The sequence below is a fragment of the Protopterus annectens genome, chromosome 10.part0 (genome assembly GCF_019279795.1).
Source record: "Protopterus annectens isolate FY-2018-M chromosome 10.part0, PAN1.0, whole genome shotgun sequence".
Taxonomy (NCBI): Eukaryota; Metazoa; Chordata; order Ceratodontiformes; family Protopteridae; genus Protopterus; species Protopterus annectens.
Window position 1 is genome coordinate 705,707,030 of NC_056744.1, and position 26,699 is coordinate 705,733,728.

The 26,699-nt window shown below is 40.0% G+C and overlaps 1 protein-coding gene across 1 annotated transcript in view; it reads right to left on the reverse strand.

Moving 5' to 3' along the window:
- Nucleotides 1–26,699, reverse strand: part of LOC122813289 (FRAS1-related extracellular matrix protein 1-like) — a 1,751,891-nt gene that overhangs the window by 83,567 nt on the left and 1,641,625 nt on the right. Inside the window, exons 32-34 of the mRNA XM_044085535.1 lie at nt 22,501–22,680; nt 16,084–16,199; nt 11,194–11,279 (exon numbers count right to left, since the gene is read on the reverse strand). Of these exons, the coding sequence (XP_043941470.1) occupies nt 11,194–11,279; nt 16,084–16,199; nt 22,501–22,680 (382 nt within the window). The remainder of the gene's footprint in view (nt 1–11,193; nt 11,280–16,083; nt 16,200–22,500; nt 22,681–26,699) is intronic.

Genomic DNA, 26,699 nt, shown 5'->3' on the forward strand with positions numbered 1-26,699 from the left:
GCACAGAGCTTATAGGGCTGCAGAGTGTCTACAGCTACCTCTACAGTGCATGACAACAGTGGGTCTTGTAAAGTGGATATTGCGATGTGTACTGGGTGGACCACAGCAAAAAATTGCAAAACCCACCCCCAATGGATATGGTTCTCACCCAAACACCCCCCACTACCCACCCATATAAGATACTGTTCTTACACACACACACACACACACACACACACACACACACACACACACACACACACACACACACACACACACACACACACACACACACACACACACACACACACACACACACACACACACACACACACACACACTTTCCAGTACTGAGATTAGAACCCATACCTATCTAGTTATCAGTACTACAGTGTTATGCATTTATCACACATGCCATGGAGCTTATAAGAAGAAAGGTGTCTCAAGGTACTTCTAAGTGAGGAACATCACCAGCCATTGTAAACTATGGCAATGGGAGATATACTTGGTGAGAAAGGCCACAGAATCATTTAACCAACAGATATACACACTTACAAGCACAAACACACTCACATACACATTTGCTAAAGCTGAGATTAGAACCCCTACCTATATAGTTATTATTATAACAGTGTTACATATTTATCGCATGTGCCATGGAGCTTAGAGGGAGAAGGGTGTCGCAAGGTACATCTAAGGTGAGGAACATCACCAACCCTTGTAAATTATGGCAACAGGAGATGTACTTGGTGAGAAAGGCCAGAAAATACTTTAACTGACAGATATACATACTTATAAATACAAATACACTCGCACACACATTTGGCAGGACTGAGATTAGAACTCCCAAATATCTAGTTTTTGCTACTACAGTGCTACGCATTTATCACACGTGTCATGGAGGTTATAGGGCGAAGGGTATCCCAAGGTACTTCTAAGGTGAGGAATATCACTAGCCCTCGCAAATTATGGCAATGGGATATGTACTTGGTGAGAAAGGCCACAAAATACTTTCACTGACAGATATACACACTTACAAACACAAATACACTCACACATTTGGCAGGACTGTGATTAGAACCCCTACCTATCTAGTTACTGCTACTCCAGTGTTACACATTTATCATATGTGCCATGGAGGTTATAGGGTGAAGGGTGTCCCAAGGTACTTCTAAGGTGAGGAACATCACCAGCCCTTGCAAAGTATGGCATTGGGAGATGTACTTGGTGAGAAAGGCCACAAAATACTTAACCAATAGATATGCATACTTACAAACACAAATACTCTCATACACACATTTGCCAGTACTGAGATTAGACCCCACTACCTATCTAGTTATTTGGACTATAGTGTTACACAGTTATTGTATGTGCCACAGAGCTTATAGGGTTGAGGGCTGACAAAAGGTACATCTAAGGTGACTGACATCAGCAGGACTGCTAAAGTAGGGCAATGGGAAGTTTACTGGGAGTGAACGGGCTCAAAATATTTAACTTACACACACACACACACACACACACACACACACACACACACACACACACACACACACACAGACACACTTTTACATTTTCCAGCACTGAGATTAGAACCCCAATCCTTTGCTAATTATTTATATAATAGTGTTACTGAATTATTGCACAGGTCACAGAGCTTGTAGGGCTGTGGGTTGCCCAAAGGGATTTCTAAGTTGACTGACATCAGCAGGACTTTCTAAAGTAGGGCAATGGGAAGTGTACTGAGTGTAAACAGGCTGAAAAACGTTAACCTACAGACACACACACTCACACACACACACGCGCACACACACACAAACACACTTTTACATTTGCTAGGCTGGAGATTAGAACCCCTGCCTAAATAGTTATTTGTACTATAGTGTTATGCAGTTATTACACACACCACAGAGCTTATAGGGCAGTGACTAGTCCAACATTACATCTACAGTGTATGAACATCACCAGCCCTTGTAAAGTATGGAAATGGGAGATGTACTTGGTGAGTAAGGCCACAAAATACTTTAACCAACAGATATGCACACTACAAATGCAAATACTCTCATACACACATTTGCCGGGACTGAGATTGACCCCCTACCTATCTAGTTATTTGTACTACAGTGTTATGTAGTTACTGCATGTGCCACAGAGCTTATAGGGTTGAGGGCTGACAAAAGGTACATCTAAGGTGACTGACATCAGCAGGACTGCTAAAATAGGGCAATGGGAAGTGTGCTGGGTATGAATGGGCTCAAAATCTTAAACCTACGAACACACACACACAAACACACACACACACACACACACACACACACACACACACACACACACACACACACACACACACACACACACACACACTTTTACATTGACCAGCACTGAGATTAGAACCGCTCTCTACCTAATTATTTGTGTTATAGTGTTATGCAATTATTACACAGGCCACTGAGCTTGTAGGGCTGTGGGTTTCCCAAAGGGACTTCTAAGTTGACTGACATCAACAAGACTGCTAAAGTAGGGCAATGGGATGTGTACTGGGTGTGAACAGGCTCAAAATCCTTAACTTACAGACACACACACACACACACACACACACACACACACACACACACACACACACACACACACACACACACACACACACACACACACACACATACACTTTTACATTTGCTAGGAAGGAGATTAGAACCTCTGCCTCAATAGTTATTTGTCCTATAGTGCACACACCACAGAGCTTATGGAGCAGAGGCTAGTCCAACAGTATGTCTACATTGAATGACATCAGATCTTGGGAAGTAGGGTAATGGGAGGTGTACTGGGTGGGAATGGACTAAAACACTTATTCCTACACACACACACAAACACACACACACACACACACACACACACACACACACACACACACACACACACACACACACACACACAGTTACATATGCCAGGAATGTGATTAGAACCCCTACTTATCTAGTTATTTGTACGATAGTGTGATGCAGTTATCACACATGCTATAGAGCTTACAGGATTGAAGCAGTCCAAAGGGACTTCTAAGATGAATGACATTAGCAGATCTTGTAAAGTAGGGAAATGGGAAGTGTACTGGGTGGGTAAGGCATCATAATACGTAGACCTACACACACACACACACACACACACACACACACACACACACACACACACACACACACACACACACATGTAGATGATGTGATATTCCAACCCCCACCTCAGTATCATCAGGCAATGAATCCCATCTTCATGCTGGAACATGCCAGTGGTTACATCTGGTATGCAACTGTCTGTAGCAGGACATCACTCTCTGTCATTCAGGGTATCCCTGTGTATGACTCATTCTGTGTGTGTGTCTCCCTGTGTGCCTCACTCTATCACTGTCTGTCCCTCTCTTCCCCATGTCTATGTGTGTGTGTATGCTTGAGATATTGTAATATGTTGCCCATATATATGTGTGTGTGTATCACATGCAACAGATGCAGATATACCACATATGTGCCATTTACAGGTGGCTGTGGGTCATCCTGTCTGACAGCTGTGTGTGGAGACAGTAAGGTTTACATAGTTGTGTGCATGCAAAGACACTTGCACAATACAGACATATATAGTCTGATGTGGTTTCAGACATGCATGCAAAGACACTTGCATAATACAGACATATATAGTCTGATGTGGTTTCAGACATTGGCTTCACTTGTCTAAGTGTAGGAGCATGCTCAGTATGACCTTCTATAGTAAGTGTGTGGAATCCATTCCAGGGATAGTTGTACTCTGGTCTGGGGTGTTGTGTGCTACAGCTATATCTTGCAACTTGTTTGTGCAAGATAACTGGAGATAGGCTGCCAATATGGAGAAACAATGGTCAAAACATGGGGGGGGGGCTGTAACTATTGCTCTTATCAATGTATGAGTTGCTTGAGTTACAGGGTTTGCTTTAGCAGACATTTCCTGACATATGTAAGGTTTGACACTGTACTGTATTGTGTCATTACCTACTGACAGATATAATTGGATAATCACAAGTTATTTATCAGAGAAATACCAGATGTATGATGCACAGCTACAGCTGATTGACTGATGAAGTTGTGTAAAAGGTCCAGCACCTTGATGATATACTGGCTGGGGATCCCCTGGTTGTGCAGTATTCTTCTTACCTGAATGGTCATATCCTGGAGTTGCCATATCTGTCAACTGTACAGATTCTCACAGATTATCCAGATTCATGCCTCATATATCTGGTCAGTTTCCCTTAACATTGTGGTTTTCTAGCACATTTGTTGCAAATCACTCAGGGTTGCAGTCATGGAATAATGACAGAACATTAAAGTTTCAGACTTCACACCCTTCATGACATCCATGCTACTACACACCCCCTCTGTTATTCCATCAACTTTCTAACACTATGGGAGCAATATTTCAAATGTGTCCCTATAGTTGGGCCTTTATCCCACCATTATGTATGGCTTTGTCCAGATTTCTTCCTCTATGAGGTTGAGAGGTATGCTACTAGCATTTAACAGCATGGCCTTCCATTTGTATTTTGTTGAATGTGTTATGTTGGTAGTATGAACCCCATGACATTCCCTACAAAGGCACTATGGGTGAGTCATGGGCCTTTGCCAGAAGTCTGTAGGCCATGTGAGACTCATGCAGGCCATCTGTAGCAAGGCAGTGCTTTCTGTCACTCATATGTTCCCAGGCTGCCAGGCAGTGGACCCCCCCCCCCATGGGGTGACAATGGTAAGTGACAGAATGCACTGATGTACTACTAGGCACCATACCTCTCTACATATGTGAGCCAGACATCTGGACAGAGCCATGAGTAATTGGGTGACAAAGGCCTAAATAGATGGACCATTGTAACTATTGGCCTTACAAACCTGGAAGGGTGATACAATATCAGATTTTGCATTAGCATGCATTTTTCTATAGGTTATGAGGCCTTAGACATTACAATCCATCACTTTTTCTGACTATAGACTTTCATGGCTTGCCAATGATTTTCCAGACAACCGCTATTTCAGAATAAAGACACCACAAATATGATGCAAACCTCTGTACATTCTACAAAAGTTCTGTACAGTTGGGAGGTATGGTAGGCACTGTGTAGGTTACTCCAACCTGTGTACTGTTCATATGTGTGGCCCCCTGTATATGACCTGTCCAGCTTCCTGGCAGCAATGGATATTGACATCTGGACAGTGTGTACAACTCCCACCATAGGTGTAGCTGACATGCAAAATAGTTGTCACTGCATTTCATGAAACATAGTACTATCTACTATAGTACTGCACCTAGGCCACTAGGACACAACAGCTGTGAGAAGTTGCTGGCCATATCCTGACAGTATTCACTGTACATATGCATAGCTCATTGACCCCTGCATATTGTGGACATGCAACAAGTTATCATGTTGATTGGGACAGCCCTAGCAATGTGTGCTCTGCTATTACCCTACAAACTTGCATGTTACTGCATTTCTATGGGAATATGGGTGTGGGGGCACACTTGTCAATGGTACACATTTGCACAGACTATGCTGATATTGGCTTTCCATTTTGGTTCCATTTAGCATAGTATTGTGCCCTGTCTTAGAGAACAGAAGCATATCACTAGGGACCACAGATTAGGTTGTAGTGCCAAACAATTGAGTTTCAGACATCTTACCCTTTAGAGCCTTACTACAAATGTAAGGCCTGCTGTGATATCAATGTGTAAGTCTTTATGGAGGTATTCCATCATTGTCGCCATTTATGGACCTTTGCCAGACATTCCTTTATGGTTTTCTATGGCTGACTTGCTGTGTGAGTTTGAGGGGTGAGTATGGGATCCCCACAGTGACATCCATGCATGTGACCTATGACCCTCCCTTAGTTGCCCCCCCATATACTGCAGTGGGATTTGTCATCTTATATGATACTGCATAGTGTTGGGAAGCCAGCATTGTGCAGACATTTCCTGGTGACTAACATTGCTGTCTGCTGCTATCCCAGTAGGCCACCACATTCCCTTGCATGCATGCAGCATTACCACATATAAGCTACCAAAACATACTAATCCATTCATTTATTGTTAAGAAGACTGACTTACCTTGTGCCTGCAGCAGTTCTGAAGGTAGTGCTTGAGGGCTGCCTATGCACACAGTACACTGCCTATACAGGGTAAGTTACAGGTAATGTGATGTGTGTTTGTGTGTGTGTGTGTGTGTGTGTGTGTGTGTGTGTGTGTGTGTGTGTGTGTGTGTGTGTGTGAGATCTATTTTACTGTTTGTGTGAGTCAGAGAGAGGTGTCAGTCCATAGGTCCCTACAGTGTCAGTGTGTGTACTATGCATTGCCTCTTTGCCAAGGCCTGGGCATACTGGCCATGTCTCTGTCTGCCTACAAGAGCAGGCTCAGGGGCTTCCTCCTCTGAGGCCCTCTGTGCTTGTGGGGACCTTGGTAATGGTGGGGTGCTGGGTGGCCTTTCCCTGTGCTGTTCCTGCTGCAGCTGTTTCAGCAGGATCACATTGTGTAGCATAGCACATACTATGAACATGAGTACACATGTGGCCGAAGAGTACTGCAAGGCTCCACCAGATATGTCAAGGCAGTAGAACCGTGACTTGAGCATCCTAAACGCATGCTCTATAATGATCCTGGTTTGTGCGTGTGTCTCATTATGATGTTCTTCAGTGGGTGTGTGTGTGTGCATTTTTGATGGGTGTCATCAGCCACGGCTCCAGTGCATAGCCAGCATCCCCCACCAGATGGCCATATGGGATGTCCCCACTGGCAAATGCCTGGTACAGCTGGGGTGCGAGATGTAGGAGTCTTGATAGCTTTCAGGGCTGCCAGCACACACATTAATGATAATGCCCTGGGCATTGCACATGACCTGGCAGTTGATGGAGGGGAAGCCATTGTGGTTTATGTAGACCCTACCCTGTTGACTGAGTGGTTCTTTGATGTGGATGTGCGAGCAATCTATCGCACCCAGTACCTCTGGGTAGTCTGCTACACAGTGGAAGAGATGCATATTGCTGGTCCTCTCCTCACAAATGTTGGGGAAGTAAATGTGGTCACCGGCATGTGGTAGAATGGCATCCAGGAACTGGAGGAGTACCCTGGATGCAGATGCCTGTGAGACCCCCATGATGTCCCCAGTAGGTATTTGGAAAGTACCTGTAGCTAGTATTCTTAAGGGTACACATACCTTGCTATCCACTGGGATGGGTCTCCTCTGTTGGCCTTGGGTCTGAGTTGAGGCTGGCACAGCTCAATAATTTGCTGGAGTATGTCTCTGCCCACTCTGTAGCGCTCTACTATCTCCAGATCATGTAGTCCCTGGTATGTTTCTCTGGGTCTGAACACTCTTCTCCTCCTCCTCAGTCTGTGGCAGTTGTCAGCATTATCCTCCTCACTACACTCAGCCTCAAGCACATACTGATGGATCAAAGCTGGGGCAGCCCCTTACATTTTTTCAGTTAAAATTCCTTCGCATGTGTACAACAATGGTGCAGAGTTTGTGGGAAAAAACAGACTGGATGGTGTTTTCATAGTTTATACTGCTGTGCTGTAGATACTGCCTGTATGATTGGCTGACTATGATGCATTCCATCTGCCAGCTATGTTATTTGTACTTGATTGCTTTTATTCTGGTATTTACCTTTCTTTTTCTTTTTTCCCCTTCCCATTTAACCCTTTTTATGCCCCGAGGTGTGCCACGCAAACCTGGTGCCCAAATGTAAACAGTCCTGCTATTTCTGTTTTTCTGTTTGTTTTCTTTTAGACCCAGTGCATGCCACATAAACCCATTTAGTTAAGGTAAACAATGAGAAATAGCCCTCCCCGGACATGAAGACACTTTTTATTTCATGGAAGATGTCAATACAGCCTCATACACACCCCCTTGCTTAGTTGTGCTTAGCTAAGCTTAATTGTGAGCGGTGGAGCTCCAATTTGCTTACACCAAGCATGACACACCCCCTTCATGCCAGCTGCTTCTCTTGCTTACACCACTGTCTTGGCACTTGTCTTCTTTTTGTGATTCAGTAAATTTCCCTCATTAGCATACCCCACTGCCTTAGTCCCTAGTTACAGCACTACACCAGAGCCTTTCCCATTCACAACCACAGTTCACTGCTGTTATTTTGATACTGCATGCCATAGACTATAATGGCAAAATACAGATTTTACTTAAAATTCCCTTATCACATTTTTTATTTATTTTCAGCACAATCCCGTTTGCGGGCCGCTGCCCTATGCTTAAATGGTTGAGATCAGCCAAAAAAAAAAAAACTTTGATTTTTATTATTTTGCAACACTTTTCCATGCCAATGGCCACATATTTGGTCATTGGCATGCCTAAGGGTTATAATACATGCTTTAGTTTGAGCTCTCATGCCTCCGTTTTGATTTTTGTAGAAATGTATTCGGCTAGTAGCCGAATACATTTCTGCATGCTACACTATTCAGCCACGGATGCCTGCCTGCTTACTGAATGACTAATTGACCTCATTTGCATATTTTTCACCAGCAAATGAGGTCATTAGCATACTCCAGTCATGTCCATAGCAGAATACTGGTAGCAGGCTTGTGCATGTCCCCAGGCTTGTTTACTGGATCACTCGGCAGACATATTCCATACAGGAATGGCTACACTATTCCTGCACATAATTTTTAGCTTATTGAATCCCGGGGATGGTGTTACAGTTCTGCAGACTGGCACTTTACAAGATGAAATAACCCTCTTTTCAGGTACAGAGGCAAAATAATGTTCAGATTTTAGAAAGTTAGTCAGACTTAGAACTTTTCAGCACTCCCTTGTATACTATATCCATGGATGCATCTTGGGTAAAGGCATATACATATATGTAGTCATTTGTGCTTGTAAATATAAAGCCAGTAAACTATTTTGACCTATAAAAATATGTTAATCATGAAATATTTATGTTTGTGGTTGCAGTTGCCATTCCATAAACACACAAACACACACACACACACACACACACACACACACACACACACACACACACACACACACACACACACACACACACACCCCAGAGGGTTAGGGCATCAATCAGCATATAATCCTCTCATCTTATAGCCTTATGTTGATGCATCATTATCCATATGTGCACTGTGTGGCAAAGTGCAATTTTTAAAGTAGACCAGAGATTCTGGGTCTCCCCTGGAAAGGATATGTTTTTTTTTCCTTTTCAGGCTTTCAGAAATAACACAAGCATTAAATAAGAATGAGCATTTTTTCTTTTACGACCACCTGATCTTTTTGTCTTTTTGAATTTTGACTAAAAGAGACAGTTATTTTGCTGTTAGCCAAAATATGTAGTAGTAGTAGTGTTGATAGTAGTAACCACAGAATAGTAGCAATAGCAACAGTAACACAAGTAGCAGCAGCAGTAATGCAATTAATAAAACTAGTAACAGCAACAGAAATACTAGTAGTAGCAGTTGTAGAAGCAATAGTCATTGTAATATTAGCAGTAGTAGTAGTTGCAGGTGTAGTATAAACTATAGTAGTAGTAATATTAGCTGTAGTAGTAGTAGTAGTAGTAGCAGTAGCAGTAGTAATATTAGCAATACTAGTAGTAGTAGCAAAACGAAGAGTAGTAGTAGCAGCAGTAGGTGTAGTAACTTTGATAGTGATAGTAGCGGTACTCAGAGACTACCAGTAGTAGCAATAATAGTAGCTGTACTAGTAGCAATACTATTAGTTGTAGCAGAGCAGTAATAGTAGTAATAGTAGCAATAATAACTGATGAAGTTTTAGTAAGATTAACAGTAGTAATAATAAAACTGATTTTAATAGTGAACCTGTAAGATTGTTTCCTATTGCAGTTATACTGATTAATCAACACTGGTTGCTGAGCTCTTTAATAGAATGGTCTACTTCTGATATTGGCATGCCTATTCTATGGCAAGTTTTATTACTGTACCACTTCAGTAGTCATACATCAACTGAAAGTGCCTATGCAATTTTTGAAGTCAAAAACACTTCAAAATATATAGATTATTTGTGCCAACTTTACTTACAGACTAAGTGAAAATTTTATTGGCCTCCACAAAAACTGCCATCACTCTCCAAACTTTCTCCATTTGTAGGTTTATAGCCAACTCTCCTCCATGCAATCACCACTGACTCACCCTGGAGCAACTCCTTTTCTTAGAATTTAGCCCTTCAAATTATTGCATCTTCATAATGTTGCTCCTCTTTCTGCAAAATTCCATGAGAAAATCCACATACAACCTTTGTCATTTCTCCCAACCAGCTCTCTCTCTCTCTCTCAATAGCCAAAAATCAAACCTCCAATCCTCCAGACACGCATTCTCCAAACTCACCCCTTCTCTCTGGCAGTTCCTCTCACCACACCTAAGGGAATGCACTGCCCTCCACATTTTCAAAAAGGACTTAAAACTTGACCCACTACAGCTAGTTTAATGCACCTGTCCTCCTAATGGGGACATCACCTAATTTTTCTTCAATCATCCTCTCTGTACCATTCATATCTTCAGATCTTTATCTTATGCACATATTAGTTGTTGACCACTATCCCAAAATCAATTTTGTAAACTGCTATTAATGTCACTGTTTGTAAAATATGTTCTTTGTTTGCTGACTACTTCATACACTACCCTCTTCTCATACTGTATGCATCACCATTTTTGTTTACTCTTATGTATAGACTTCTGAATGCTATTCAACCAGGCTGTGCCTGCAAACGGTCATTACCTACCTAGTACACTACCTCAGTAAACAACACTAACTAACTAACTAACTAACTAACTAACTAACTAACTAACTAACTAACTAACTCACTCACTCACTCACTCACTCACTCACTCACTCACTCACTCACTCACTCACTCACTCACTCACTCACTCACTCACTCACTCACTAACTAACAAAAAACTTAGTGTGCTGAACTCATAAACACAAAACATATGAGGTCCTTTTATCCTACTAAGCACTACTGAAAAGGTGTCAGCAGAGACACTGATACATGTAGTCATTTGTTGATAAGGTGCAATAACTTGATGTAGTTTGGGGACTCAGCAGACAACATGATGGATTTTAGAAATAATCTGCCGAGTGTAGACATAAACTAATTTTTTTCTTCAGTTTTGAAATCTTTAGAATTTCTGGATCTCCAGCACAACACATTGTTGCATCTTAGAAAGTAAGTATATGTACTTACCAATCCAGAATGGTTGTTTTTTTGCAAACTTCCAAAGCCATTTCATCTCTTTCTTGGAATGCACACTAGTTAAGTGGCTATGGAACCTAGATCAAAAATAGCAATAATTGAAGACAGAACCTTCCAAGCCAGTAGATTTTCTTAACATGAAACAAAATATGTATTAATATTTAATGAAAAATTATAATCACCCATTTGTATTCAATGAAATGTCTTTGAGGGACATTATCTGTCCTCTGTGTATATGCGCTTATCTCTCCCTGTCATTTGTATGTGTGTGTGTTTGTGCGTGTGTGTGTGTGTGTGTGTGTGTGTGTGTGTGTGTGTGTGTGTGTGTGTGTGTGTGTGTGTGTGTGTGTGTGTGTGTGTGTGTGTGTGTGTGTGTGTATGTGTGTGCGCGCATCTTCCAGTAGACTGGCATCCTACTCAGAATTATTTTCTCTCCCTTATGCCCATTGTATGCTCTTATTTCCACATCTCTGAAATTAATACAGAGGAAACAACAGAATGAATGAATGAATGAATGAATGAATGAATGAATAATACACACTGTCATACAGAACACCTGCATAATTAAAGCAGTAAGTAATAGTAATGGGAGACAGCCCAAGGCTTCTATGTAGTTGGAGCAGAGCTACACTAGGGTATGGAACAGAGCTGATGAACATCACAAAGAATGCACTTTAGCATGGCAGTGTCAATGTGAGCTCAAGCATTTATTGTATCATCTCACAGTTGCATATCACATTCACCTGGCATGAAGGGCAGCATAATGGTCAAAAGACAGATCACTGTGGACTGGCACAGCAAAGTACCAGGCCCATTCATCATATAAATGGGGAAGAATGAGATAGAAAGGAAAGCAGGAAATAGGACAACAGAAAGCAGGGAGTACTACACAATGGTAAGCATTAAAGTATGAAAGCGGGGGGGGGGGTAATTTATTGGCAGAGAAAGAGCTCCTTTTGTAAATATAGCAAAAGAAGACAAGAAAGAGAATGTTTGTGATGGATGGCTATGGATGAGCTAGAGAAAAAAGGGCAGGTAGCAGGACAGACAGAGAAACACAGAATACAGACTTGGTTAGACATGGCTGGTATCCACGCAAAAACATGGCTGGTATACACACAAAAAGGTAGGGAGGATAGTAGATGAAGACAAACATACAGAGGGTAGACAATGAATAGGGAATGGTGAATGACACAAATGGGAAAAAGGCAAGGGTCGTATGATGTCAGAGAGACCCAGATGACAGTAAATTCGGACATCATTCACCTGGGAGGTCATTGTTCTGGCCCACTTGCTCTCCTGGTGTCTTAAGGGTTGGGACCTACCAGATGAGCAGCTCTACAAGCCATGCCAGAATGTGTTCTGCATTACTAAAGTGGGCATCTAGCTGCCAGTGCACTTTGATAGGCACCAACTTCAAAATAATGTCAGGAGGCCAGAGTAGAAACTACCACTATAGTTTCAGAAGTAGAGGCTTCATACCCACCTGCCCCCAAGAAAAGCAGACATAGATGGCAACATTGACCCCCTCCAGGTCACCTCTGGCAGGTGAATCATCATCCATCTACTGAGAAGCAGAGGTGGTAGCCACTGGCGATCCATTACAGGAGCCAATGCCTGTCAGAGGCATAGGTGATTGTGGCTGCAACACTCCTCCTCCTCTCCACAAGTGGAATTTTAGAAGGCAAAACATTCATAGTTGCACAGTGGTCTTCCACAGATGTCATACATACTTTGCTGCTAGTGGGAGAGGAACTCCCTCCTTCTATAACACTGAACGTTGTTCAGCTATCAGTCCTAAACCAGTGAAAAACAAGGTATGCGCACCTAAGTATGCATATACAACAATTCAGATGGTACAAGATAATAGATGAGGAAAAATATCTTTCATAGATTCATAGAATCACAGAGTTTACAAAGCAGAGTCAGTCCATGATCCATAATCATATTGTTAGTGCCCATACTAATATAACAGTTCCTGCCACTAGGAGGGAAATAAGCCAAGTTTGAGATAAATGTATGGGCACCCATTCAAACAGCTAGGTTAGCCTTAAAGGAAGTGAGGGTATCACTCCAGTTTATATGTAATGGAAGATTATTCCACAGATGGGGTGGGGAAGCACTGAGTAAGAAACCTGTCCGTCCATGTCTCATTTATTTGTTGACAGAGAGTCAAGTCAGGCATTGCTATGTTTGTAGTGCTATTGTTTTGGAGAGATATTTACAGTACATCTTTTCCTGAACCTCTGCCTCTCATTGGTGAAGCAGTTCAGAGTTGTATTACTTCAGACCACTACATCAGTGCTAGCACTGCTAACCAATATGGGTGATATGCGTGGCACCATCCCAGCAAGATCATGCCAGGTATTGAACTTACTCAACACCCCATCATACTTTCCTAGTAGGAGATTCTTAAAGATCCACTGCTGGAAGAACAGGAAAATCCTGCTCTCTTTGCACACTGTGATGGAGCCCTGCATTCCATAGTGCCTGAAGTGGTCATAGTGATTCAGTCACATCCATCTGAGGAGCAAAATAGCAGCCTTGTATGCACTGAAATGCATTTGTAGACCACTTGTCATACAGCACAGTACTACACCACAGCACTACTGTATGTCACTTGTGGTACTTCACTGTATAAGAATGGATATTGCACTGCCTTGCCATATACAAGGGAATATAGGTTGCACACTTCATGGTCACCATGATGTGCCTGGCCAGCACCAGCAAGTTTGGGAACTGCATGACTTACAGACTGTGCCTGTAACGAGTATCATTAATATAACCTCTGTTTTAAATGGCCCTTGTTAATGCAATATAAAGTGTTGCAGCCATTTGTATAATACCACTAATTACCCGACAACTGCAGAACAGAAGAATTTCAGTAAAGATTCTGTAGAATTAAAGTTTCAGAGAGTTTAGGGAGAAGTTCTGTCTGATAAGCTACATCAGCAAGTACAATAAAATTCAGTGGTAGATGTCAGGGACAATGAGGCAAAAGTCATAGTGTATATGTAACTGGGAACCCATGACACTGACATGGCACTGCACCATCTGCTTGTGTGGCTGTTGGGGGACAACTATTTACAACAGAAATATTGCAAAGGGTATGCCACAGGTGGTATAGAGTCCAAGGCCATATACCGAGACATGACAGGACTAGGTAAATGTGGATGCTCAGGGTCTCATAGTTCTACATCTTTCCTGCTGCAGACTATATCAAGCCCTGACATAATAAGACAGCATAGTTTACACTGTCAAATGTCACATCAGGGCAGCTCTCAAAGAGTAAGTGGCTACCATGTTCACCTTTCATGAACATTCCCTATCACATAGTGTTACAGTCACCTATCATTATGCCCTTCCATCTGGAAAAGTGCTGATGACTATGCTTTACCTATCAGTTAACCTGTGTGTACAGTGATTCTTGCATACTCTGGTTGCGATAACACATGTATATTTTTATTTTGTTTTTTTCTGTGTCATGGTGTATGGTTGAGGGCCAGTGTCCACCTTTTTGCCAGTGCTGCAAAGTGCAGTGCCTGCTTCTGCCTTGGCTTATGTATTGCAGCTACATGTTCTTCTCCTGCCTCTTCACCAATTCCTTCTGTTGCTTTTACAACTGGTATGAAAGGCAGAAAAGACAAACAACAACAACAACATGAAAGGCCCTATGAAGATGTTCACCTTATACTTGCTCTATTCGCACAATGCCACATGCCACATACAACAAAATGCTTGACTCAGTATGTCTGAGTCTACTCCTATGCCCACTCTGAAAAGAGGATGAGTAAATTTCCACTATAACAGCCACTTCTACATATTCAGCATGCTGTAGGTTGTTCCTCCATGGTCTTGTAATGTGGATGGGTGTCATCAAGCAGAGTTCTAGGGCATATTTGGCATAACCTGAAACACACATCAAATTACATACTATATGTGGCATAATCCATGCCTGCTTGGTACTTGTGTTTTCTTGTCTATCTGCCAAGTATATACACCTACCAATCAGATGACTCCATGGGAAAATCCCCATGCAGGAGCCTTTCATATAGTTTGTACATGGGATAAATGTGTGAATCTTGGGAACTACCACAGAGGCATTACAAATAATGCCCTGGATATTGCAGACCACTTGGCACTGCAAGTATAATCCCATTCTGTTGGCCCTGGCTCTAACGTACTGGTATGAGTGCCCATTCTAATCTAGTTAGTACAAAAATCTAGAAAATGTGTAATGAAGTTCACAACATTAAGTAATGAACCTGCTGCTAACAGCAATGTTTACTTCTCTCTCTCGCTCTCTCTCTCTGTCTGTTAGGATAAAATGCAAAAAAGGTGAAGGTGCAACATATGCATGCTAAAGGTACATGGACATGTATGCGTCTGTACCCCATATGAGAACACCATTTACCACTGAAGTAGAAAGTAATAGGTTCATACTAAGCTAATTGCCCTTGCGAGCCATTTTAAGCTTAGCCAAGTATCCCTTGTGAGACTCAAACCCTGCACCTTGTATTTGTAAGGCAAAGACCTTAACCATTAGGCCACCCTCCCAACCCGAATGTAATGTTACATTGTGCAAATGTAAACAGACCATCTCATCCTGCTTTGTATCTTGAACATCATGTGTGTTTCTTATATTATTGACTACTGAAACCTTTAAAATATATAGTATGTATATTCAGACAAATGATACTTGCTATTCCCAAACATTGAGACAGTACAGCTATGTAAAATCTATAATATAAAGATGGTATTTCATGAGCAATGATAGAAAGCCAATATGTTTCCCACTGAAAGAGTAGATCACATCATTAAAATAATTCTGATTTCAAATTCTGAAGAGTTGTTCTGTAAATATTTTACAATTATACTTACTGTTGTTTGCAGTCTTTTTCTGCAGCTTCCCATGTCACGTTCCTATATGAGTTCAAAAGGTAACAGAGTGCACCATGAATAACCCACCTTGAGGGGCATTTTCTCCCTGTGTGAGCCTGTTAAAACAGAAATGTGAAGAAAACATGAAAAGTTAAGAAAATATAAAATGTATGATTGCATTTTGATTTCTCAACAGTGTTACTCAGTCACTACAACTGAATGTAATCAGCAACATGGCAAGCCATATAAAATTTCGCAAAAAAAGAGCCAGAATCATTTTGATTTACTTTTTAGAGCAAATGCCTCTGGTTTATAGGTTCATAGGTTCATACTAGGCTATCTGCCCTGGGGCATTTTTAAGCCTAGCCTGATTGTGTTTGGCTTATGCCACCCCTTGATTTGAGTATACTGTGCCCTTTTTAAAGTTTAGTTTACTGTGCCTCTGTCTAATAGTGACACGGAAGTAATCCCCGGGACAAACCTACGATCCCCATCCACTTATCAAGATTCTTCTTGAAGAGAGTCAGTGAGGTGCTCTGCCTAACATGAATTGGAATTCTATTCCAGAGTGAAGGGAGCCTCTGGGTTATGAACCTGTCCCTCCAGCATGTCCTATTTATTTCTGTGCTGAAGTTCAAGTACCTTGAGCGCGTGGCTCCAAGGGATTTAGATTTACTGAGTTGGAGCATGTCCATTAATTCTGGGTTGGACATAGCTTTATATGTCAGGCATAGATCGCCTCGAAGTAGGCGGTATGCAACTGAATAGAGCTGGAGTTTTTTTAACCAAGCAGCACATGGCATCTGTTTGAGTCCCTTGATCCTCCTGGTGAGGTACTTTTGGGGTCTTTCTAATTGCTGCAGGTGTCGGGTAAGGTACATCCCAAAGGGGGCATTGTATTCTATGATGGGCCTGATGAGGGATGAATAAAGAGGCATGATTACCTCTCTTTATCTAGATGTGAATCCTTTCATGATGAGGTGGGCTATGTAGAAGGTCTTTCTAACCACTTTGGCAATGTGGTTGTCAAAGGAGAGATTGCTATCAACTTGGGTCCCCAGATCCCTAATTACTTTCTCTGTACTGAATGTAATCAGCAACATGGCAAGCCATATAAAATTTCGCAAAAAAAGAGCCAGAATAATTTTGATTTAATTTTTAGAGCTAATGCCTCTGGTTTATAGGTTCATAGGTTCATAGGTTCATACTAGGCTATCTGCCCTGGGGCATTTATAAGCCTAGCCTGATTGTGTTTGGCTTATGCCACCCCTTGATTTGAGTATACTGTGCCCTTTTTAAAGTTTAGTTTACTGTGCCTCTGTCTAATAGTGACACGGAAGTAATCCCCGGGACAAACCTATGATCCCCCATCCACTAATCAAGATTCTTCTTGAAGAGAGTCAGTGAGGTGCTCTGCCTAACATGAATTGGAATTCTATTCCAGAGCGAAGGGAGCTTCTGGGTTATGAATCTGTCCCTCCAGCATGTTCTATTTATTTTTGTGCTGAGGTTCAAGTCCCTCGAGCGCGTGGCTCTAAGGGATTTAGATTTACTGAGGTGGAGCATGTCCATAAGTACAAACATTGAAAACATAGTTTACTTAAGAAACATTCACTAATAAAGATTCCCAATGATGGCGAAAAGTGTTATGGTTTCCAGCAACACCATTTGCTATGCACATAAGAACTTGCATGTTGCATTTGCATGCATTTGCAACAAGCACAGTAGAAAAGGACAGTGTAAATCTATAAACAGCAACCAGAAACTATGACCGTTACATTGAGTATTACATCTACAAAGGACAAGGGAAGATTGAGAAGTCAATCAGAAAAGCAAGAGCATTTGCACCAGTGCACACGGGGATGAGCCTGGTTCCTTTTCAGAGTTACGAGCTAATATGAGGGGAAATGTTAGTGACACAGCTGAACAGGAGTAGAAATACAATGGGTAAAAGTATACTGTCTATATTATAATAGGTGGAAACGAATGTTGATGGAAACAGAGTTAGGACTATTTCTATTTTATGTTTGTGACTAGCAAACTCAAAATCAACAATTACATTCTTTTTAAATTGATTACAAAAATGAACTGAAATTACATAGTGTAGCTAAACTATTGATAACATTCCACTAACAGTGACATCCATTCAGAATGCAAATTCATTCAAAACACAACTACAACATCATCTATCAAATCAATGGATCTGATCCTCTATATCCTCAGGAAACATGTCAGTGTTATCTTCAGCATGCCATATTGTCAAACCATTTCTCTTCATTCAGAATCCTACATCCCACAACCAGTCTTTTGCAATACCTGAACAGTTTTACTAGCACCTCCTAGCTATATATTATGTATTTGACAAACCCGCTAATACACCTCTTCAAATGCTCAGTGTTCAACACCTACTAATGCATACTTAAGAAATAACCTACAACTGGCTATTGGATATGATAAGATTAATCTAAATTTGGTGTTCTTTAATCACGATGGCTTTATTTAACAAAGCCAGCTGTGTGTTAATCCTGTGATACACACACCCAGTTGTGGGAAATTGCTATTGTACAATGACATTATTTAAGAAAAAAATGACTTACCTTTTTTAAGCAATGTCTTTGGAACACAGTACTGTTGTGTTCCTCTGTGTTCTTCCATGTGTTCTTCCATGTTTGCTGATGTGCTGCGCATTGCATATGGGAGTTATGTTCCCACACCTGCACAGTACATCAGTGGTGTTCAGGAAAAGCACTGTATTTTCTCTATTGCTGTTTTCTTTTTCTGTCTACCTCTGCTCCCCTGCCATTATGGGCTGTCAATGCAAGAAATCTAGACAAAGCTTAACATAATGGGCGAAACAAAGGTCCAAAAATAGGGACAGACTTTAACGCTCTTTTAAACTTAGAAAGTTAATGCAATAGGAGATTTTGAGTTAACACTCATTTTTCTCAAGTGTATGAAGCATACACATCAAATTGTTTAATGACTTCAGTCTGGAGTGGCCTGCCAGAAAACTACAGCTTTTAGGAGGAAAAGACCAAAACTATGAGACAAAAATCTGAACATTCTGTGAAATTCTGGACAGTTGAGTGGAACAAGAGTCTAATGAGACATGAGGTTAGACAGGTCAGAAATGCAAGGAAAATCAGGTATGTTTTCTGTTTCTTTAATTTTGCAGAATGTACCTGATTTTTATTGTATTCTGCTCTTTCCTCTAAGTATACGCCAATAGAAAAGTCTAATCATCAATGGTACTTTACTGGCCAGACTTTTGTTACTGGCATATGCTCAATTTACAATGGGCATGATGGTTGGGATTGTGACATCTCCTCTCTGGGCCAGTAATCAAGGAGCCTGGATTCTCACCACTGACACTGTAGAGAGATTTTCAGTTGGAGCAAAAATGGATATACCCAGTATTTCCAGATGCAGGTCTCTGCATCAAGCACAATTCCCCTTAACAGCACACAGGGAATACAGTCAGCCTGGGGTCTGTATTTCTTTATATCTGTCTCCCTCTAGGGCCTCAATAAGGCTCCTCACTGGCACAGCTGCAAAGTTAAATCCTCAGTCGAGTGTCCAAGCAAGTCCTCCACCACTCTCTTTGTGAAACTAGTGCTTCATGTCTCTGCTCCAAGTAGCTGACACTCCCCCCCCCCCACACACACACACACCTGGGGAAGGCTGGCACATATTTACTAGCTATGCCCTCTTCTGCCCAGACTATAAGGTAGTTCTGCCACCAGATACCCCAAAGCCAGCTACTCTAAGGCTCTTGCAAGGGTACCTAATTATACTGAGTGAACTTAATATTAATACAAATGGTAATGTTGACCAAACAGCCAGGCTTTAAGCAGTGGCCACAGTGTCACCAATAGATATAAGCACTCTCAAAGGTTAAAATATTTTCTAAAGGACCAGCCACAATAAAAAGTTAAAATATATTCAATAATAAATAACAAAAAACATGAACATGCAAAATATCTGTTTACAATAAACACGAGTTTCAAATACAGGAAATATTAAAAATAACACAGGTGGGCAGGTTCACACAGTTACAGAAAAACAATACTTAACTAATCTCATTATATTTTCCTGACTGATCTAAAGAATACTATTCCCTGCTCACTTACCTTGGAGCAAGGCAAGATGAAGTAAGTCAGATATCCTTCTTTGTCAGGTTACATGAACAGACTTCCCAGACCTCTGTCTCACCTAATATTAAAACATTATTTCTATACAGAATGACATCACTTACATCTGGTCATCTGACTTCTGGTTACTATGCAACCCCCCCCCCCCCCATTGCTAGAAACTGCCAGGATTTCTCTCCTACATGTCAGTAATACACACACAAGAGCATTGCTCAAATTTGGTGCAGCTCCCTGGAGGTCATAAAAATTACAAACTTCTACTCCTACTGAGACTAACAAACCATGCATCTTACAGACATTGCATCTCTGGCTTCATTCAAAATTGTGAGATAACAGCTTCATGGCCTAGGCCCAGTAATTTAATTTCTTACTATTTCTCAAAGTCAGGTGGGTGAGATTAACCTCTTCTCTTCCGGTATCCTCTGTTATAATGTATACATTTAAACAGTTACAGTAATGCATGTACATTTCTTTTCTGCTCAACAGGGCACATTGTTGATACATTTTTATCACAAGCAATTTTTCAACACAAGCATTTGTAAAATTCAGTTTTATATACAAATGACATATAATTATTAACAAAATTCCAGCTAGCTTTGCTGGTATATGTTACACATCCACTGCCCTACTTCTCCTGGAATAAATGGCAATACCTCACATCATCACAGGGCTGTCCAATAAGCATGCACATTTTTTAATGGCAATGAGAAGTTATTGTATAATTATCTTTTATACTATAATAGTTCCCTTTACCTTCCTATGAATGTAATCTAATTAGCAAATAAATGTGTAATTGTTAATGTATATTATTTAATGTTTGTTTATGTATATTAGTGAATGCCTGTTTAAAAATGTTTGTAACATGTTGGAGCTTTTCTTCATAGACCTCTGCTGGCAAGGGTTTTTGTGTCTACTAAATGCAGTTGGAAAATCCTGGTTAACAAAAGCAAAATGAAATAAAGCAAAATAAAAATAAAATTAAAAAATAGTAGAGATGCAAACTTAAATAACTCACCAAACTGAGCCAACAAAATTAATATTAACCTTCCTTAAACTAGATAAGCCTGCTTCTATGTAACTCACCTCTTATCCAGTATAATGTCTTACAATCTTCTTTTAAATAAAGATCTAACAAACATCTTAGAAGAATAAGTTACAAATGATGTTGTAAAGCACATTGTTTTTCTGCTCACTCGTTCTGCATTTGCTAGTTTTCTAACTGCTCTCCAAATTCATATCCTTCAACTTTCAGTTTGCCTTCAAATATCTGCTGGCTACCAGCTGAGGCCAATATTTTTTGATTAGTACAAGCATTATGCCTTTGCTTTCCAATAACAGAAAAGGAAAAGTTATTTATTTATTTATTTATTTATTTATTTATTTATTTATTTATTTATTTATCAATTGCTAAAATGACCTAGTGAACAGACCCCTTTCAGCCATGACATGGGTCATAACAGTAAAAGTAAATATAACACATAATAAACAGGTAAGTATAACCAATTAAACTACATGTTTTTGGGGAGGTAGAAGAAAACCAAATTGCTAAAAATAAACCCTTGCAGTCACCAGAAGAACATGTAAAACTCGATAGAGAGAGAAAGCAAAGATCAGGATTAGCATCCAGACCCTGGAGCTTTGAGACAAAGCTGTTATGCATACGCTTTCATGTCTCTGTGTTTTCCTTATCGTCCTGTGCTGAAAGAGGGGGTAAGATTAGTAATCAACAGCATACTTTAACTGTGAGGGAAGGGCACTGCATATTCTGCTATGTTGGCACATAAAAATGGCTATATGGCTAATGTGGGTGGGTAAAGAGTATAAGCATTAGGGCACATGCAGTTGCAACAAGTACAATGTCCTCATCTTTGGATTACTATAGCATGGAATGGGGATCTATTATTTTGACTTGGTGTCAGAAGTAGAAAGACCAAAAATAATTAAAAAAAATGAATATGATTAGTTGTCTTTTTGGCATTGTTTTGTGAAAGATGTGACTTTCAGAGCTTGAACTTGCTTAGTATTCTAGGGGAAAATATAAGTACTGAAATTCGACAGCTAAAAAAATGCCATCCAGACATGCTGGTTATGTATTCATTACAGTAGACAATGCCAGTAATAAGCCAGCCCTATCCTAACTGCTTTAGTTAGCTGTATACCATAGATTTTTGTTTACTTTTATTAGTGTTTTGCAGAAAAAAAAAACAAAGTGCTTAGTGCTTTCCCATTTTATACTACAGATGAATAGTGAAGACAGTCTCCTTACCTCCTTTGTGTCACTGTCAGATTGAATGGCCTCCAATTCATAAGCAGAATCTCTCTGAGGAAGGTCATGCGTTCTAGCGAGGTGGAAAGGAAAAGATGACCAGGCCCAGCTGTCGGTTACCTTTGCATTGAGCTGAGGAACATATTGCTCTTCAATCCTCAAAGGTACAATGCTATGGTACTGTAATAGTTGACAAGGAGGAACATGTGATATTGCAAATGCTGTAATTTGTTATTCCATTACAGTGCATTAATTAAAATACACATACTGTTCTATGTAATGATTCATGAATGCAGCTGGCTTCACCAGTAGAAAGATGTCATAAAATGTAAAAAAAATGTTGCTTTCAAGTATCCAGTTTATATATATATATATATATATATATATATATATAGATATATATATATAGATATATATATATATATATATAGATATATATATATATATACTTTCACACTTTACACTGCTAACACACCTATTACTAAGATGAAAACAGACCACTTGGAAGCATGCAGAGAAGTTTTCAGTGTGAATACCAAAGAAGTGTAAATGCTGAACAGTTTTGCTTTTTTTTTTGTTATTTTTCCTGTGAAACATTATGAAATAAGCTGTATGGAAATAAGAGAATCTTCACCTTGCATGATATATGGTTTTCCACTGCTTCATTCATAAAATCCTGGCACAGCAAATTCAGACTAGTACAACTTCCCAGAGGTTCTATGCAAAATGTCTTATCTTAGTAAACTGTATTACTTGAAAAGTGTCTTATCCATAGCAACACAACCTACAACACCGCTTTGCCTATGTAAGGCAGCACAGTATTACAACATTGTTATTGTAAACTAAGTCAGCATGTGTCAAATCCTAAGTAACACATGGGAAAACAGATGTACCAGAATGAATTAACACTACTCTACTCTCTAGGGAGTTACTGTAACTTGACAAGTGTAATTTTTTTTAATTCCAGTCCATGTAAACTGGTATATAGTTCATGAGCTTTGATTGTTGCTGCTGGTTTTGGATTGTTTATTGCTGACAAATAAGAAATGTTAATAAAGTTTAAAAATGTAAGACTACTCTAAAAGATAAACTCATTCACCTAAAAAATAACCACTTTTTCATCTCAGTATGCCATACTTAAAAATTAAGAAGAAGGAACAGATGTGAAATGGAAACAGTTTCCATAATAAAAATATCTTTCTTTCTCCAACAAACTCAAGGAATATACATAGCATAATATAAGAGATCAGAGCCCTGGTACTGTAATTACCAGGAAATCATACTTCTCAAGGTGTATACTTCTCTTGAGGTAATAATTATTTATGCATAGCTTTGAACTATAACATCCTTAGTTTGTTTGTGTCTTTCGGCTTTTCCTGGTTAGGGTTCTCCACAGTGGAACTCCGGTCCGCTAATGATTGGTAGTTGATTTTTACATGCCAAATTACCAGCACAACCATCAACGAAGATACACCCATTCACGCATGTCTCCACGCAGAAGATGCTCTAGCTGAGAATCGAACCGGGCAGCGTCATACTGTGAAGCGACAAGGCTACCGCAGCACCACCACCATGATAACTATAATATCCTTAGTAAACATCATTATTATAGTACATATCCTTTCTGTTAAACATGTAAGTTTTAATGAAACCTATGCATAGTTGCAGCTTGGAACAAGTCTTGAAATAGCAGAAATGAATGATCACAACTTTCTTGTAGTAAATATCATAAAATCAAAACAGCAAATGTAACATTGGTTGGGATGCAGGAGGGCTTGTCCCTCTGTGTATTGTGCAACCTCAACAGTGTTGCTATTTTGAGACTGCAAATTCACAAGGATTTAAACATTTTAGTTTAGCTGAATCTCATATCAACTAAACAACACATGATTAATCATAGTGCATTAACACATGATGAAGAGGGGGTTATTCCAAAAGAAAGGGACATCCAGGTACATTCTAAGGCACAAGGTGTTTGTGTCAAGTGCAATGGTGGATTATAGACCATAGGGATACAACAGCGAAGGAGTCCAGACAAAACTAGGACTGTTTGAGACACTTGGGTCTGAAGAGGTAGCTCCATCAACCCACTTGTTAATCCGGCCCTGGCTGAGGGTTTTGAACAACTAAATGTTTTTTTAGTCAAGACATAACCCATGTGTGAGATTGACTTAATTTACTTAATAAAATGGTTCTATCCCTAAATCGTACCTAAGTAAAAATGGATGGATGCTTTAAATAAAAAATAAAAGTTAAACAATAATAAATAACTATTATAAAAAAAACAAAAAATAATCCTCCAGTTAGACCACTTCTGTTAGCCTGAGTCTCTCTCTCTCTCTCTCTCACACACACACACACACAAACACACACACACACACACACACACACACACACACACACACACACACACACACACACACATATGCACACACACACATACATGCACATACAATTTTGTATAAAGCTGGTGTAGAAGAAATATTTTATAGATGCAACTTCACAGAACATTATATTCATCCCACATGATATAAAGTTATGATGTAATCAGTTGTCATCCTAAATAGTCATGAAGGAAAGGGTTAAGACAGTAACAACAAGAACTGCATTAATATTCTATATTTATGAGGCAAAGAGTTCCCCATTATGTCAAGTTTTGTTCAGATTTCTTGAGTTTTGAAGTTGAGACATATGGATATGATAACCTTTGATTTGGCCAACAAAGGTTTTACAAAAAACTCTACAGAACCAAAAGGGCCACCCAATCAATACTGTGATAGGATTACAAGTTGAGTGACATTTTTAAAGCACTCCCACTGCAGTCATTTAATCAAATCTAAAGAATCTTGCCAGAAACGCACTTAAACCAGAGCAAAACATAGCCCAAAATGGCACAGCACCCTGCAACCAAGGTGCAAAGCATGTCATCATTTGTAGAAGTGCAAACACAACAATTTCACTGTACAGAACTTTGAAGTACAGGGCTCATTTGCATGCACTTCTAAAAATGTGGTTTATCTAATCAAATGCAACAAATGTCCAGAGACAGGTTACACAAGAGAGACAGGTTAGCCACTCAGAATTGGATGAATACCCATAGACAAACAATTACAAATAAAGTGACTGACAAGCCAATGTGACAAAACACTTTTCCCAGTCTGATCAATCTGTATAAGACATGACAGTTATGGTTCTTTGAAGAAGCTTCTGTAGACCTTTCAAAAGCAGAACAAAGGAGATACAGTTTATTCAATTATTCAGTCTGGCAGTTAGAGGTTTGAACTTGGACATTGGTTTTATGAGATACTATAATACTTAAGAACTTTTCCATCTGACTAACTAAATGGGGACATAACCTAGGAATACTGAACAGCAACTATTTTTTTTGGGGGCAAAGCATGATTTATAATGGATTTACTCTCAGTCCCAACTTCTGTCTCAGAATGTTAACAACTGTTAAGATCAATGAGGTCTATGCTCTAGCACAGTGATGATGAACCTTTTAGGTTTGGCATGTCAAAAATTTGGAAAACGCCTAACTTGACTCTGCTTGTGTGTCACCCCCCCAAAAAAATAAAGTAAATTAAATAAATAAACAAACAAACATAATAAATAAATAAAACAGCATAGCTCTCAACACATCAGGGATAAATCTCAACAGAATCAGGGACAAATCTAGAAATAAGAGACAGGGACAGTTTTAAACTACTAATACTATTAATTTGAGACACTGACAGAAAAAAATGAACGTGAATTAATATACTTTTTCTGAAGTAAAATTAGACTATAAATCTAATTATTGTCATTATTAACTGTAAAAAGTTGCCAGTTTTAGCAGGGATTAAGAAGGGCAGTTGAATGGAATGTAAAAAAGCACATTCCTAGAAATGCAGATGACTTGCCCTGTGCAGAAGAGTAACCACGAAGAGAAAATAATGTCAGCACTGCCCTTTGCCAACTATCGACAAAGTATACTGAAATAGTCTTTCAGGTTAATAACCGCCTTACCTCTGCAGCAGTGTTGACCTCTGCAGCAGTGTTGTTGACCTGGCTCCTGGCACAAAATAATTCAATGCAATTCACACAAGCAACAAATGCAAAAGCAGTTTCTTTGCTAACTCGGGTGTTGGTGGATGCTGGTGTGTCACCCAAAATGTTATGGTGTGTCACCTTTGACATGCATGTCATAGGTTCACCAT